General features: G+C 38.7%; 1 protein-coding gene across 1 annotated transcript in view; it reads right to left on the bottom strand.

The window, feature by feature from the left end:
* The window catches only part of DGKK (diacylglycerol kinase kappa), a 181,647-nt gene that overhangs the window by 108,458 nt on the left and 58,941 nt on the right, over positions 1–14,248 (bottom strand). The window contains exons 5-7 of the mRNA XM_040631564.1: positions 6,667–6,802; positions 6,097–6,203; positions 5,639–5,761 (exon numbers count right to left, since the gene is read on the bottom strand). Coding sequence (XP_040487498.1) covers positions 5,639–5,761; positions 6,097–6,203; positions 6,667–6,802 — 366 coding nt within the window. The remainder of the gene's footprint in view (positions 1–5,638; positions 5,762–6,096; positions 6,204–6,666; positions 6,803–14,248) is intronic.

The following is a 14,248-nucleotide window of genomic DNA, read 5'->3' as shown; positions in this document are numbered from 1 at the left end:
GTAACAGTCTAAGTTGATAACAATTTAAGTTTGACTGCATTATAAAGCTGTATATTTTACTCCCTTCCCATGTTTTATGTGTTTGATATCATAATTTACATCTTTTTATGTCATGTATCACCTATCAAATTACAGTTATAGTTGTTTTTACTACTTTTGTCTTTTAACCTTCATACTAGCTTTATAAGTGATTAATTCACCACATTTACACTGTTAGATTATTCTGAATTTTACAATATATTTACCCTTACCAGTGAGATTTATATTTTTCATATGTTTTCCTTTTACTAATTAGTGCCCTTTAATTTCAGCTTAAAGAAGTCCCTTTAATCTTTCTTTCTTTTTTTCTTTCTTTCTTTCTTTCTTTCTTTCTTTCTTTCTTTCTTTTTCTTTCTTCTTCTTCTTCTTCTTTTCTTTCTTTCTTTCTTTCTTTCTTTCTTTCTTTCTTTCTTTCTTTCTTTCTTTCTTTCTTTCTTTCATGCCAGGAGGGGCAGAGGGAGAGGGAGAGAGAAAATCTCAAGCACGCTCCATACCCAGCACAGAGCCTGACATGGGGCTTGATCTCACAACCCTGAGATCATGACCTGAGGTGAAATCAAGAGTCAGACACTCCACAATAGCCAAAATATTGAAAGAGCCCAGATGATTCAGATAAAGAAGGTGTGGTGTGGTGTGTGTGTGTATGTATGTATGTATGTATATATATACATACATACAATATATACATACATACACAGGCACTCACTCACACTCACACTGGAATATTACTCAGCCATCAAAAAGAATGAAATCTTGTCATTTGCAAGGACATGGATGGAACTAGAGGGTATTATGCTAAGCCAAATAAGTCAGTCAGAGAAAGACAAATACCATAGGATTTCACTCATATATGGAATTTAAGAAACAAAACAGATGAACATAGGGGAAGGGAAGGAAAAATAAAATAAGATGAAAACAGAGAGGGAAGCAAACCATAAGAGACTCTTAATTCTAGGAAACAAACTGAGGGTTGCTGGAGGGGAGGTTGGTGGGGGAAAGCGGTAATTGGGTGATGGGCATTAAGGAGGGCACTTGATGTAATGAGCACTGGCTGTTATATGCAATGGATGAATCACTAAATTCTACCTCTGAAACTAACAATAATAAAAAAAGAGTTAGTCACTTAATCAACTGAACCACCCAGGTGTCCCTCCTTTAACATTTCTTATAAGGCCAGTATAGTGATAATGAACTTGTTTAGCTTTTCTTTGAAAAACTCTTTATCTCTCCTTCAATTCTGATTGACACTGCTGTGTAGGGTATTGTTCGGAAGTTTTTTTCTTTCAGCATTTTGAATATATTGTTCCACTCACTTCTGGCCTGCAAATTTTCTGCTGAAAAATCTGCTATAGTCTCATGAAAACATTACAAGTTGTTTTCCTCTTCTTGCTTTTTAACATTCTCTTCTTGTCTTTAACTTCTGATAATAATGTGTCTTTATATGGGTCTCTTTGATTCATCTTGTTTGCAACTCTCTGGGCTTCCTGTATCTGTATGTCTGTTTCTTTCTCCAGGTTAGGAACGTTTTCAGCCATTATTTCTTCAAATAAGTTTTCTGCCTCTTCTCTATCTTCTCCTTCTGGGACCGTATAAAGAGAATGTTGGTTCACTTGATGTTGTCTCATAGTCTCTTCAGCTATCTTCATGTTTGTTCATTCTTTTTTTTCTTTTTGCTGCTCTGAGTTCTACTATCCTGTCTTTGAATTCACTGATCTTTCCTTTTGCTTCATCTAGTCTATGTTGAATCCCTCTAGTGTATTTTTCAGTTCAGTTATTGTATTCTTCAGTTCTGTGACTTCTATTTGCTATTTTCTTATATTTTCTTTCTTTTATTATTGAGGTATAATCAACATACAACTTTATATTAGTTTCAGGTGTACAGCATAATAATTTGGTATTTAAATACATGGTGATATAATCATCACAATAAGTCTAGTTAACATCTGTCACCATACATAGTTACAGAATCTTTCTTTTGATGAGAACTTTTAAGACCTACTCTCTCAGCAACTTTTCAATATGTAACATAGTATTATTAACTATGGTCATCATATTGTACATTACATCCCATGACTTATTTATTTCAGAACTGGAAGTTTATTATAAACTCGCCTTTACCCATTTCACCCAATGCCCACTTTGGCAACTACCAATCTATTCTCTGTATCTATGAGTTTGGTGTTTTGTTTTGTTTTTAAAGATTCCACATATAAGTGAGATCATATGGCACTTGTCTTTCTCTGATTTATTTCACTTAGCAAAATGCCCTCCAAGTCCATTCATGTTGTTGCAAATGGCAAGATTTTATTTTTTATTGCTGAATAATATTCCACTATTATATATATCACATTTTCTTTATTCATTCATCTGTCAATGGATACTTCAGTTGTTTCCATATCTTGACTATTGTAAATAACAATCTGATGCAATTGGGCGCATAGATTTTTTCAAGTTAGTGTTTTCATTTTCTTTGGATAAATACCCAGAAGTGTATTCACACATTTGTTTTTGCTTTTGTTTCCTTTGCTTTTGGTATCAAATACAAAAAAATCACAGCCAAGACAAATGCCAAATATCTTACTGCTCATGCTACCTTCTAGGAGTTTTATGGTTTCAGGTCTTATGTTCAAGTCTTTAATCTATTTTGAGTTAATATTTTTGAGTGGTGTAAAATAGTGGTCTGGTTTCATTATTTTGCATGTGGCTGTCCAGTTTTCTCAACACCATTTATTGAAGAGACTGTCCTTTCCCCATTGTATATTCTTGGCTCCTCTGTCATAAATTAATTGACCATATATGCATGGATTTATTTCTGGGTTCTGTATTCCGTTCCATTGACCTATGTGTCTGTTTTTCTGCCAGTACCATACCATTTTGATTACTATAGATTTGTAGTATAGTTTGAAATCAGGGCACATGATGTCTCCCACTTCCTTTTCCTTTCTCAAGATTGCTTTGGCTATTTGGGGTCTCTTATGGTTCCATACAAAATTTGGTATTACTTGTTCTGTGAAAAATGCCATTGGAATTTTGATGGAGAGTGCATTAAATCTGTATATTACATTGGGCAGTATGGACATTTTAACAACATTAATTTTTCCAGCTTGTGAGCACAGAATATTTTTCCATTTGTTTCTTCTTCATTTTTATATTTTCTATCTCTTTGTTGAAGTTCTCACTGTGTTCTTCCATTCTTCTCCTGAGCTTGGTGAGCATCTTTATGGCCACTATTTTGAACTCTTTTTTTAAAAGAAGATTTTATTTATTCATTTGAGAGGGAGAGAAAACAACAGGAGCAGGGGGAGGGGCAGAGGGACAAGCAGACTCCCCACTGAGTACGGAGCCCGACGTGGGGCTCAATCCCAGGACCCCAGGATCAAGACCTGAGCCAAAGGCAGAAGCTTAACCAACTGAACTGCCCAGGTGCTCCTATTTTGAACTCTTTATCAGATAAATAACCCTTCTACATTCCATGAAGGACTTTTTTCTGAGGTGTAGTCTTGTTCTTTTATTTAGAATATATTGTTCTGTTTCTTCATTTTCCTTAACTCTCTGCATTGATTTCTATCATTTGAATATCTATCTTTATCAGCCTTGAGTGTGTGGCCTTGTGGAGGAGATGGAACTTATTATTCATCCCTGTCTTAGCTCTTGGTTTTCTCTCAAATCTTTGTGATTGTCTAAATAGTCTATTTTATTTCAAGTGACTCCCAGTAATTGAGGGTGTGCCAAAAACATGTCAGTGTCCCAAAGGGGAGGATTTCAATCAGCACATAGTACAGGTGATTAGAAGCCAGACCCTTAAACAGCTTTTAAAGTATGCAAATATATATAGTTCTGTGGGACTGCAGGCATACGTCTCGCCACCAGAGCTGGGAGACTTAGAGATGTTCCCTGCATGGCAGTTGCAGATATTGGTGTGCTAGACAAGTGTGCAAGCTCCTTTTTCGGTGGTACTGACAACATGGAGCAAGTCAGAGGGAGAGTGCAAATGGCATCCCCTGGCTTTCATCCTCAGAGAGCACCTCAGAGAGCATGTCCTTGATGTGTGCCAAACCCGAAGCATGCCCTTCAGGCTGGAATTCCAGGACAAACAAATAGGCCTCTTTTCAGCCTGCTGTCTGTGGTGTGCCCTGTTTATGGTAGTTGGCCAGGAACCCTCTTTCCATTTGTTATAGTCCCATAAGACCCAGGAATGCAAGCCCTGCTGGCCAGCAAAGCCAGGCAAAAAAGGGGCATCACCTGGGCAGCAGCTGCAAAAAGATGCCAGCATACCAGATGCATGTAAAAGTTCCCCTCTTGGAGATACTGGCACTCTGGAGTGTGGCAGAAGGAGAGCACCAAGATAGTGTCTATCCTCCTAGGTCTCTAAAAAGTATCACAGTGGGCCCTTAGATGTGTGTTTAATTAGAAGCCTGCCCTTCAGGCCATAATTATGAAGATAAGCTGAGTCCTCTTTTACAGTAATGCTGCATTCCTCAGATTGTTGCCCCCTGCTGTACCCTGGGTGTGGTAGCTAGGTAAGAACTCTTTCTCTGCTAGTTAGAGTTCTTGGGACCTACAGTCACTGGCCACTAGATCCGTGTGATCTAGAGGTGTCCGCTGGGGACAGCTGCAAAAATTGGGGTGCCTGATGAAGGTACAAGCTCTTTTTCAGGAGAAATTGATGGAGCAAGGTAGAGGGACCCAGAGTCTTTTAAAAAGAAGCTCATACTTGAGTTTCTTCTTGTGTAGAACAATCAGTTTGACCGGAACATCTAAAAGCTAAAGTTTCTCAACATTGGCACTATTGATACTTTGGGCCAGATAGTTATTTTGTGCTGTCTTGTGCATTATAGGAGGTTTAGCAGAATCCCAGGCCTCTACTTACTATAAGCCCATAACACACCCTCTCTCCCCAAGTTGTAACAATCAAAAACGTCTCCAGATATTGTCAAATATTTCCTGTGGGTTGGGCAAAATCACCCCCAGTTAAGAACTACTGGTTTAGAAGCATGGTAGTATTGCAGTTAAGAATATGATTTTTGCAGAACTATGTATGAATCAAGACTCTTTTTGCTTACTGCCTGCATGACCTTGAGCAAATCACTTCATTTTTCTGAACCTCACTTTTCTCAGCTATAAGTGGGGACAATGAGGCCTATTTTAGGGTTGTTGTAAGGATTAAATGAGATCATGTACACAAACAATACATTGTGGCAATAGTAATATGTTAATATTATTAACCATTATTAATTAACAAAGATTTTAAGTTCCCAGGAAATACTGAAAGAGGATGGGAGAAGGTTTCTTAAGGATAGACTCAGAACTTAGTTTTTTTTAATTGCCCATACTGTCATAACAGAGTTCAGCTTCTCCCATTTGCTAGTACACCTTGCCATTTAAGAACCATTAAAGATGAGAGTCAAGTCTTTCTCTCCAAGACCCATAGCCAGGTCTGGAAAGGCAAGATACTGAGCTCTATACTATGTAAGCTGCATAATCTATTTTGGGGTAAGGGTCTCTGAGATTTCTATCTATGTATAGGCACATAGCTTAACTCCACCCCATCTCTAAAAATCAAGTTCTCTAAGTATCAAAGAGATAAGAAGAGTCTTACCGTAGAATTACACCAGAGACACCGGAAATCTTGAAGTCTTTGGTAACTGCCACAGTTCTCATGACATACTGCACATTGAGAACTGACAGATATGTTTCCTTCTACCCACTGATGAGGCATAGTCTTCTGAAGGGTAAAAAAAAGAAAAAAGAAAAGAGGTAGAAGTTAGAGATATAAGGAGAGAAAGGTCCGGCTGGAGTAACTATACTACCTCATGGAAGACATTAAGTAACCCCAACAAATTTCTTCATGGTCTTGCCCTCCCCACTCCAATGCTAGCAAGTGATGACAGCTGGAAGTAGGGGGCTTTCATTCTTCTAGATTGGTTGAACTGTAAGCCTAGGGAGGATATCTACTTGGGTTGTATGGAGACAGGAAGAAGTCTTCCTTGCCCTGTGTATCCTGACTACAGGAGAGATGGGAAAGAGTGGCTGTAGGAGAAGATGGTTGGTACTCACTACTTCATCAGCGGGCATGAGGAGGTCATCAGTGATAGACAAAGTATTCCATTTGCAATCTTTGCTTGCTCTCAAAGCACATAATTTGTGAGACTTCACTTTGCACACTATGAAAAAAGGAAGAAAAGATGGATGTGAATCTGGTGACGATGAAGATTCTAAGGCCCTTCCCTAAGCTTCTCGGAAAGTACTTAGATGCATCTAAATAGTTCTGACCCACCTCCAAAGGCCTATTTCTCATATTATCTAGCTCCTGTTTATTCTTACTGGCTAAATTATCTACTATCTGGCTTGAATGGAAACTGATGGCAAGAATGAGGTGATTTCTGTTATTCCAGCTCTTGTGACCATGTTGTCCAATCCTCTCAGATCCAACCCTCCATTTAATTCATGAGAATTTCTTCTCATGCCAGCTTCTTCCTATCTCTCTTCTTCAGTCTGTTAAGTGTCAGAATTAATCTTATATTAGAGTCAATGACCTAGTACAAGTCAATGACACTAAAGCCACACGAGCCTTCATCCCTATCTCCACCCACTGGGCTCCATTTCCTAAAATAATCAGAAAGGTACCTTCACAGATGATAACATTTCTAGATAAGGCAGGAATGCTTTCTCGACAGACATTGCAGTGCTGGGTCCGGGGGCTGTGACTGGAGTACCAATAGTGCATTCCAACAAGGAAAGGGTTGTTTTCTGCTGCAGGTATCTAAAATAAGTAAAAGAGAAGAGAGAATAGAGAGTTAATCATAGAGACATATTAGGGAAGAACAGAAAACCTGCTTCTAAGTCTGAAATGGCCAGTTAGGTATCAGAGCATCTGAAGAGGAAGACTGAATATTGGAGCCAATACCTAACAAATCTCCCACCTCCAGTTTTTCCCCAGTGGTTTTGGAAAGAGCAAAAGAATAGGGAGGTAGGTCCTACAATTGGAGCTGGAGACAGGAGGAATGATCTCTATACTGCTTGACCAAACCACTGTATTGATTTAGTCTAAATTAGTTCTGTTAGCCTTGAGCGTGGTTCTCTTTGAGTAGTCAGCTAAAGGAGGTGGTTAGTTGGACATACAGTGATAATCTAAGTCATCTGGCCGGGCAAGAAAGGGAGGAGGCAGACTTTGGGCTAAGGAATGCTTTAACTATCTCCTGGAGATACACATTCCCCTTCCTGGTCTTACCACTGCCAGGTAAGCAGAGTAGTGCATTACCTGGACAACAGTTTCATCTCAGGGGCTTCTTGCCCAAACATTTTTTTTTTTCTGAATGCTACACTCTGACTACCTATAGCAGTTTCCTGGTTAATCAATGTAATTCATTCAAAATTCATTAAACAAAATATTTACTGAGTAACTACTATGTGCTTAGCATCTTTTAAGGCATTGGAGCTATATGAACAAGACAAAGTCCTTGCCTTCATGAAATGATATCCTGTTTGGTGTCTTATTTCATGGTATTGAATTTGACATTTACTGTTAACCCGCCTGTAAATACTGCATTTGTGTATCACAGCCTGACTCTTCATGACTGTGGGGAAGGCAGAAGGTATATCAGCAACTAGTTTGGGGGTTGAAAGGAGAAAGGAAGGGGTGGGCACCACAACACCCAAGTTTGTTCTGGGTGTGCATTCCATGGGACTTTTCCACTTTTTCTCTAATTCCTGTGAATGTCTGATTTTTTTCCTTTCTGCCTTCCTCTTGAGAGTAGACCTAGGTGTACACATTTAGCTTTTTATTCTTGACGATAAGTAATGGGTTATATTTATATAATATAATGGGTAGGGTGTGTAAAGGTATAACAAAACTTTAAAAAGAACTATATGTTCTCCCTGATGCCCTCTGATAGTGGTCCATTAGAGAGAGAGAGGTACTGAGGGTTCTAGCACATTAAGTATTCAGCCTTGATCAATTTACAGAAATTAGGGGCACCTGGGTGGCTCAGTCATTAAGCGGCTGCCTTTGGCTCAGGGCGTGATCCCAGAGTCCCAGGATTGAGCCCCACATCAGGCTCCTCCGCTGGGAGCCTGCTTCTTTCTCTCTCACTCCCCCTGCCTGTATTCCCTCTCTCGCTGGCTGTCTCTCTGTCAAATAAATAAATAAATAAAATCTTTAAAAAAAATTTACAGAAATTAGCCATCTAAACCATAGCCTACACATGGCACTCTCTGTTCCATCCTTCCCCCTTCTGGCATTCTGGCTATGTGCTAAGCTGTGGCTGGATTGATCAGGAAGGTTCCAGAAAGAAAAGCTATTTTGATGAGCTAAAGGCTCACCTGATCTGGGATCACTTTGTGATTGCAATGTTTCTTGCATGCTTAGACCCTGACAAAGCTCCAAGAAGATCAGAGTAGATGGTGAAGAGTCCTGAGGAAGTGACATAATCTTGGTTTTGGCAGTCTGAGCTCCCAGCACCTTTCTACTTCCCAAGCCACTAAATTATAACTCTACAAGTATGTTCCTTCCTTTCAACATCCTTCCCTCCTCCAATAGTTACTAAGAGCCAACCTTGTGTCATCTATGAAGCTAGACACTGGAGACATAGAGATAAATGATCCAAACTTCTTGCCACAGGAAGCTCATAGTCTAGTGGAGGAGAAAACTTCCTAAACATATCATTTCATTACAAAGTGACAAGTGAGCTCTCCTAGAATGTGCAAGTTTCAGTCCATTCCAGAACTATGAAGCAAAAAGTTACCAGAATTTGAAGATTTGGAAAATTATTAGCCTACATATATTGCAAAACATGAGAAAATGTGCTTTGGAGAGAGCACTAAGAGTGTGGCTGAACAAACTTCTGCTGGAGGGATTAGATGTATGACACATGGATCCAATAAACTATCTCAGCAGAAACATTGCCAGCTTGGACTGAAGGGTCAGACATGGGACCAAATGAAGAAAGACTGTCAGACTTTGGGGATTCTACAAGCAGAAAACAGGCTGGTAGAGTTACTTGGCTGTGAACATGTGTTATTCTTCAACAAAATGGAAGAATGCCTCTAAGGGGGCTCAGAGGTCAGCAGGGATGCTGAGGGTGGTACAGAAGCCAGAGATGCTGCCCCTGCCACCACAGATCCAGAAAGTGGTGGCCTGGAGGTGCGGTCACTGTATTCCTGGATCCAGAAGGTAGGGCCACTTCCTTGGTTGGGGGGGCTCCCACCCCTGCGAACTTCAGAGAATGGGGCCAGAGGAAAGAATATCAAGCCACCAGAGAATTATTCTGAGGCCTGGAAACCTAATGGAATATGCTCTACTGGGCTGTCAGCTTGCTTTAGACCACCAACCCTCTTATTCCTTCAATTTCTTCTCTTTCAGAATGGGAATGTCTATCCTATGCCTGTCACAGCATTGTATTTTGCAGGTGGATAACTTGTTTTCTAGGTTTTACAAGTTCACGAATAGAGAGGAGCTTTTCCCTAAGATGGACCATACAAAAAGTCTCTTCCATACTTGATTTAGATTATTTAGAAGGTCAGATTGTGAGCTAAGAATTAATGCTGGAATGGGTTAAGTCTTTGGGGGATGTCAAGATAGGGTGGATGTATTTTGCATGTAGGAAGGCCATGAGTTTTGGGGGTATGGGCGGAGGATAGACTGTTCTTCCTTCAAAATATGTTCAAGTCCTATTCACCAGTACCTGTGAATGTGGCCTTATTTGGAAATAGGGTCTTTGGAGATATAGTAGATTTAAAAAGAGGTCATACTGAATTAGACCACAGATAGCCCTAATCCAATGACTGGTGTCCTTATAAGAAGAGGAAAGTTTGGACACAGCTACACACAGAGAGAACAACACCATGTGAAGACACAGAGCATGAAGACACAGGGGACAACCATGTGATGATGGAGCCAGGGATTGGAGTAATGTTTTTAACATGTCAAGGAATGTCTGCAATCACCAGAAGCTAAGAAGAGGCAAAGAAGGATCCTCCCCTAAAGCCTTCAGAGAGAGCATGGTTCTGCTGACACTTTGGTTTTGGATTTCTAGGCTACAGAACTGTGAGAGAATAAGTTTCTGTTGTTTTAATTCACTCAGTTTATGGTAATTTGCTGTGGCAGTCCTAGGAAACTAATATAGTATATCATTACAGGCTTTTCTAGTGGTTGACACAGATTAAAATCCATTTTGAAGACAGATGAAAAACTGGCATGTATACAAACCACTGATCTCTGAATGAAGACAGTTTGACTTAAGTTTCTTTCAGTGTGTGGTTGCTGGGTTTTGTGCTTGATTTTTATCCCCTCTAAAATATTTAGGTGAATACATTCATGCAGAGACCATCACTCCAATCATACTCTGATGTTTTAGGGCAACTAAGGCTATTTCCTCCATCTCCTGAATCCTTCTCAGCATAATCCAGAACGCAGATAGGTACAGTAATTATCTTTCTACTAGTTAAAGAAGATCTTGTTAGTCTAGGCATTTTGTAAACTCTACTGCACTATCCAAATGTGAGAACTTAACAACATGAAGTATCTGCAAAGTGCATGAGTCTCAGATGAAACATCCCATAAGGCACAAAATCTTCTAAAGATGCATTTTCTTAAGGGAATCTTGTTTAGGACGGCTTATGTGATGCAAGGCTATGTTTAGATATAACAGAATCACTGGTTTTGCTGTAACTTAAACTCAACTGCTTTGTTATATCAAGGTTTAGTAACTACAAAATGTTAGGGCCTCCTGGGTTGGCCATTAGTAAGGTAACCATATCATCCAAATCAGGACACTTTAAGAGTGAAAGGGGGAAGCTATTAGTAATTACACAACAAGTGTAAATATGTTCATCCTGAGCAAATCATTAGCTGTGAAAACACTATGCATGAGCTAGAGTATCATTTGGCCAACTTGAATCTATTTGTTGCTCTACACAATCTAGTTGTCTGGCTTAGAGCCACTAGTTGTGTGTCAGATTACTGCATGCATAATCACAAGTGGTGGGGACTAGAAGAGAGAATGAAGATAATTAGTCAGAATTTAAGATGTTCTTCCAAGAGCATGGATTAAGAGTTAGGAGATCTGAAATCTCAATTCTGCAACAACAAACTATGACTTTAGGCAAGGCAACTGAACTCCTCTGAGTTTCAGTTTTCTCATCTGCTTAATTAAATCTTAGAATCATAAGCTTCTCAAATTGAAAGGAATGTTAGATTTCATCTAGTCTACCCACCAGAAAAAAACTAATTTTCTTTTTAAAGTGAACTGTAAAAACTCAGGTGAATTTGACAATTTAAAGTTATATATATTTAATTTAATTTGATGATCTGATAAACATATATAAATGTACACACATACATATAGTGAAATAATCACCCAAAGCCAAACTAATTAACATATCCATCACCTCAGATAGTTACCACTCTCTTTCTTTCTATGTGCGTGTGTATTGAGAACACTTAAGATCTTCCCTCTTTGCAAATTTTAGTTTACAATGAATGATTATTACTTATAGACACATTGTTGTACATTAGATCTCAGAACTTATTCATCCTGCATAACTGAAACTTTGTACCCCTTAACCAACATCTCCTCATTTCCTCCTCTTCTAGCACTTGGTAACCACCATTTACTCTCTGCTTCTTTAAGTTTGACTATTTTTTAAAAAGATTTTATATATTTATTTGAGAGAGAGAGGGATTGAGACAGCATGAGCAGGGGAGAGGGGCAGAAGGAGAGGGAGAAGCAGAATCCCTGGTGAGCAGGGAGCCTGATGCGGGGCTCGATCCCAGGACCCCAGGATCATAACCTGAGCCAAAGGCAGACGCTTAACCAACTGAGCCACTCAGGCATGCCAAGTTTGACTATTTTAGATTCCACATATAAGTGAGATCATGCAGTATTTGTCTGTGTCGGGCTTATTTAGTTTAACATAATATCCTCCAGGTTCATCCATGTTGTTGCAACCGGCAGAATTTCCTCCTTTTAATTTTTTTAAGATTTATTTATTTATTTTAGAGAGAGTACAGTGGGGAGGAGTAGAGGGAGAGGGAGAGAGAGTCTTAAGGTCTCACGACCCTGAGATCACTATGTGAGCTGAAACCAAGAGTTTGATGCTTAACTGACTGCACCACCCAGGCACCCCTCATTTTCCTCCTTTTTGAAGGCTGAACAATATTCCATTGTGTATGTGTATGTATGTATGTGTATATATGTGCGCGTGTATGTATATATATATCATATATACATATGTATATATGTATATCCATTCATCCATTGGGGGACATTTAGGTTGTTTCCATATCTTGGCTATTGTAAATAATGCTGAAATAAATATGGGAGTGCTGATACCTCTTTGAGATCTCAATTTCATTTCCTTTGGATAAATACCCAGAAGCGGGAATGCTGGGACATAAGATAGTTCTATTTTAAAATATTTGAGGAATGTTCATACTGTTTTCCATAGCGACTGCACCAATTCACATTCTCACCAACAGTGCACAAGGGTTCACTTTTCTCCCTATCCTCACCCACATTTGTTATCTTTTGTCTTTTTGATAATAGCCACTCTGAGTTGAGATGATATATTACTGTGGTTTTTAAAAAAAATTTCCAGTATAGTTAACATACAGTGTTATATTAGTTTCAGTTGTACAATATAGTGATTCAACAATTCTGTACATCACCTGGAGCTCATCATGACAAGTGCAATTCTTAATGCCCATCATGGGGATAGATAAAATAGGTAAAATATCATTGTGGTTTTGATTTACATTAGTGATGATTAGTGATGTTGAGTACCTTTTCATGTACTTGTTAGCCATTTTTATGTCTTTGGAAAAATGTCTATACATGACCTTTGCTTTTTTTAAATCAGATTTTGGGGGGGGGTATTGAGTTGTAGGCATGACTTATCTATTTTGGATATTATCAGATATATGGTTTGCAAATATTTTCTCCCATTCCTTAGGTTATCTTTTCACTGTTGATTGTTTTCTTTCTATGCAGAAGCTTTTTAGTCTGATGTAATCCCATTTATTTATTTTTACTTTTTTGCTTGTTGTTTTGGTGTCATAGTAGCTTTATAGGTTTCTAGTAGTTTTATAGGTTCAGGTCTTATGTTTAAGTCTTTAATTCAGTTTGAGTTGATTTTTGTATATGGTGTGAGATAAGGGTCCAATTTCATTTTTCTGCATACAGATATCCAATTTTCCCAGCACCATTTATTGAAGAGACTATCCTCCTATTTTGTGTTCTTGGCACACTCGTCAAAGATCAAATGACTGTAGAAGCATGGGTTTATTTATGTGCTATTTAGTTTCATTGGTCTATATGTCTGCTTTTATGCCAATACAATACTGTTTTGATTACTATAACTTCAGAATATGTTTTTTAAAGATTTTATATACTTATTTGAGAAAGACTGCACAAGTTGGGAGAGGGGACGAGGGAGAGGGAGAAGCAGACTTCCCTCTGAGCAGGGAGCCTGATGCAGGGCTCAATCCGAGGACCTGAGCTGAAGGCAGATGCTTAACCAACTGAGCCACCCAGGCACCCCTAACTTTGTAATATATTTTGATGTTAGGAAATGCAATGCCTCTAGTTTTGTTCCTCTTGCTCCTGATTACTTTGGCTATTTTCAGATCTTTGGTGGTTCTATACAAATTTTAGAATTTTTTTCTATTTCTGTAAGGAATGCCATTGGAATTTTGATCAGGATTGCACTGAATCTATAGATCACTTTGTATGAACATTTCCATAGTGTTAATTATTACAATCCATGAATATGGGAGATCTATCAATTTATCTATGTCTTCTTCAATTTCCTTCATCAATGTTTCATAATGTTCAGTGTACAACTCTTTCACCTCTTTGGTTAAGCTTATTCCCAAGTATTTTATTCTTTTTTTAAAAAGATTTTATTTATTTATTTATTTGACAGAGACAGCCAGTGAGAGAGGGAACACAAGCACGGGGAGTGGGAGAGGAAGAAGCAGGCTCCCAGCGGAGGAGCCTGACGTGGGGCTCGATCCCAGAACGCTGGGATCACGCCCTGAGCCGAAGGCAGACGCTTAACAACTGCACCACCCAGGCGCCCCCAAGTATTTTATTCTTTTTGTTGTTATTGTGAATAGGTTTTTTTTTCTTAATTTCTTCTTCAAATAGTTCATTTATGTATAGAAATCTGATTGATTGTTGTATGTTGATTTTACATCCTACAACTTTAC

This window comes from Ursus maritimus (genome assembly GCF_017311325.1).
Source record: "Ursus maritimus isolate PB19 chromosome X unlocalized genomic scaffold, ASM1731132v1 scaffold_X1, whole genome shotgun sequence".
NCBI classification, from domain to species: Eukaryota; Metazoa; Chordata; class Mammalia; order Carnivora; family Ursidae; genus Ursus; species Ursus maritimus.
The sequence above is the reverse complement of the archived record's forward strand: the minus strand, read 5'-3'. Positions and strand labels throughout refer to the sequence as shown.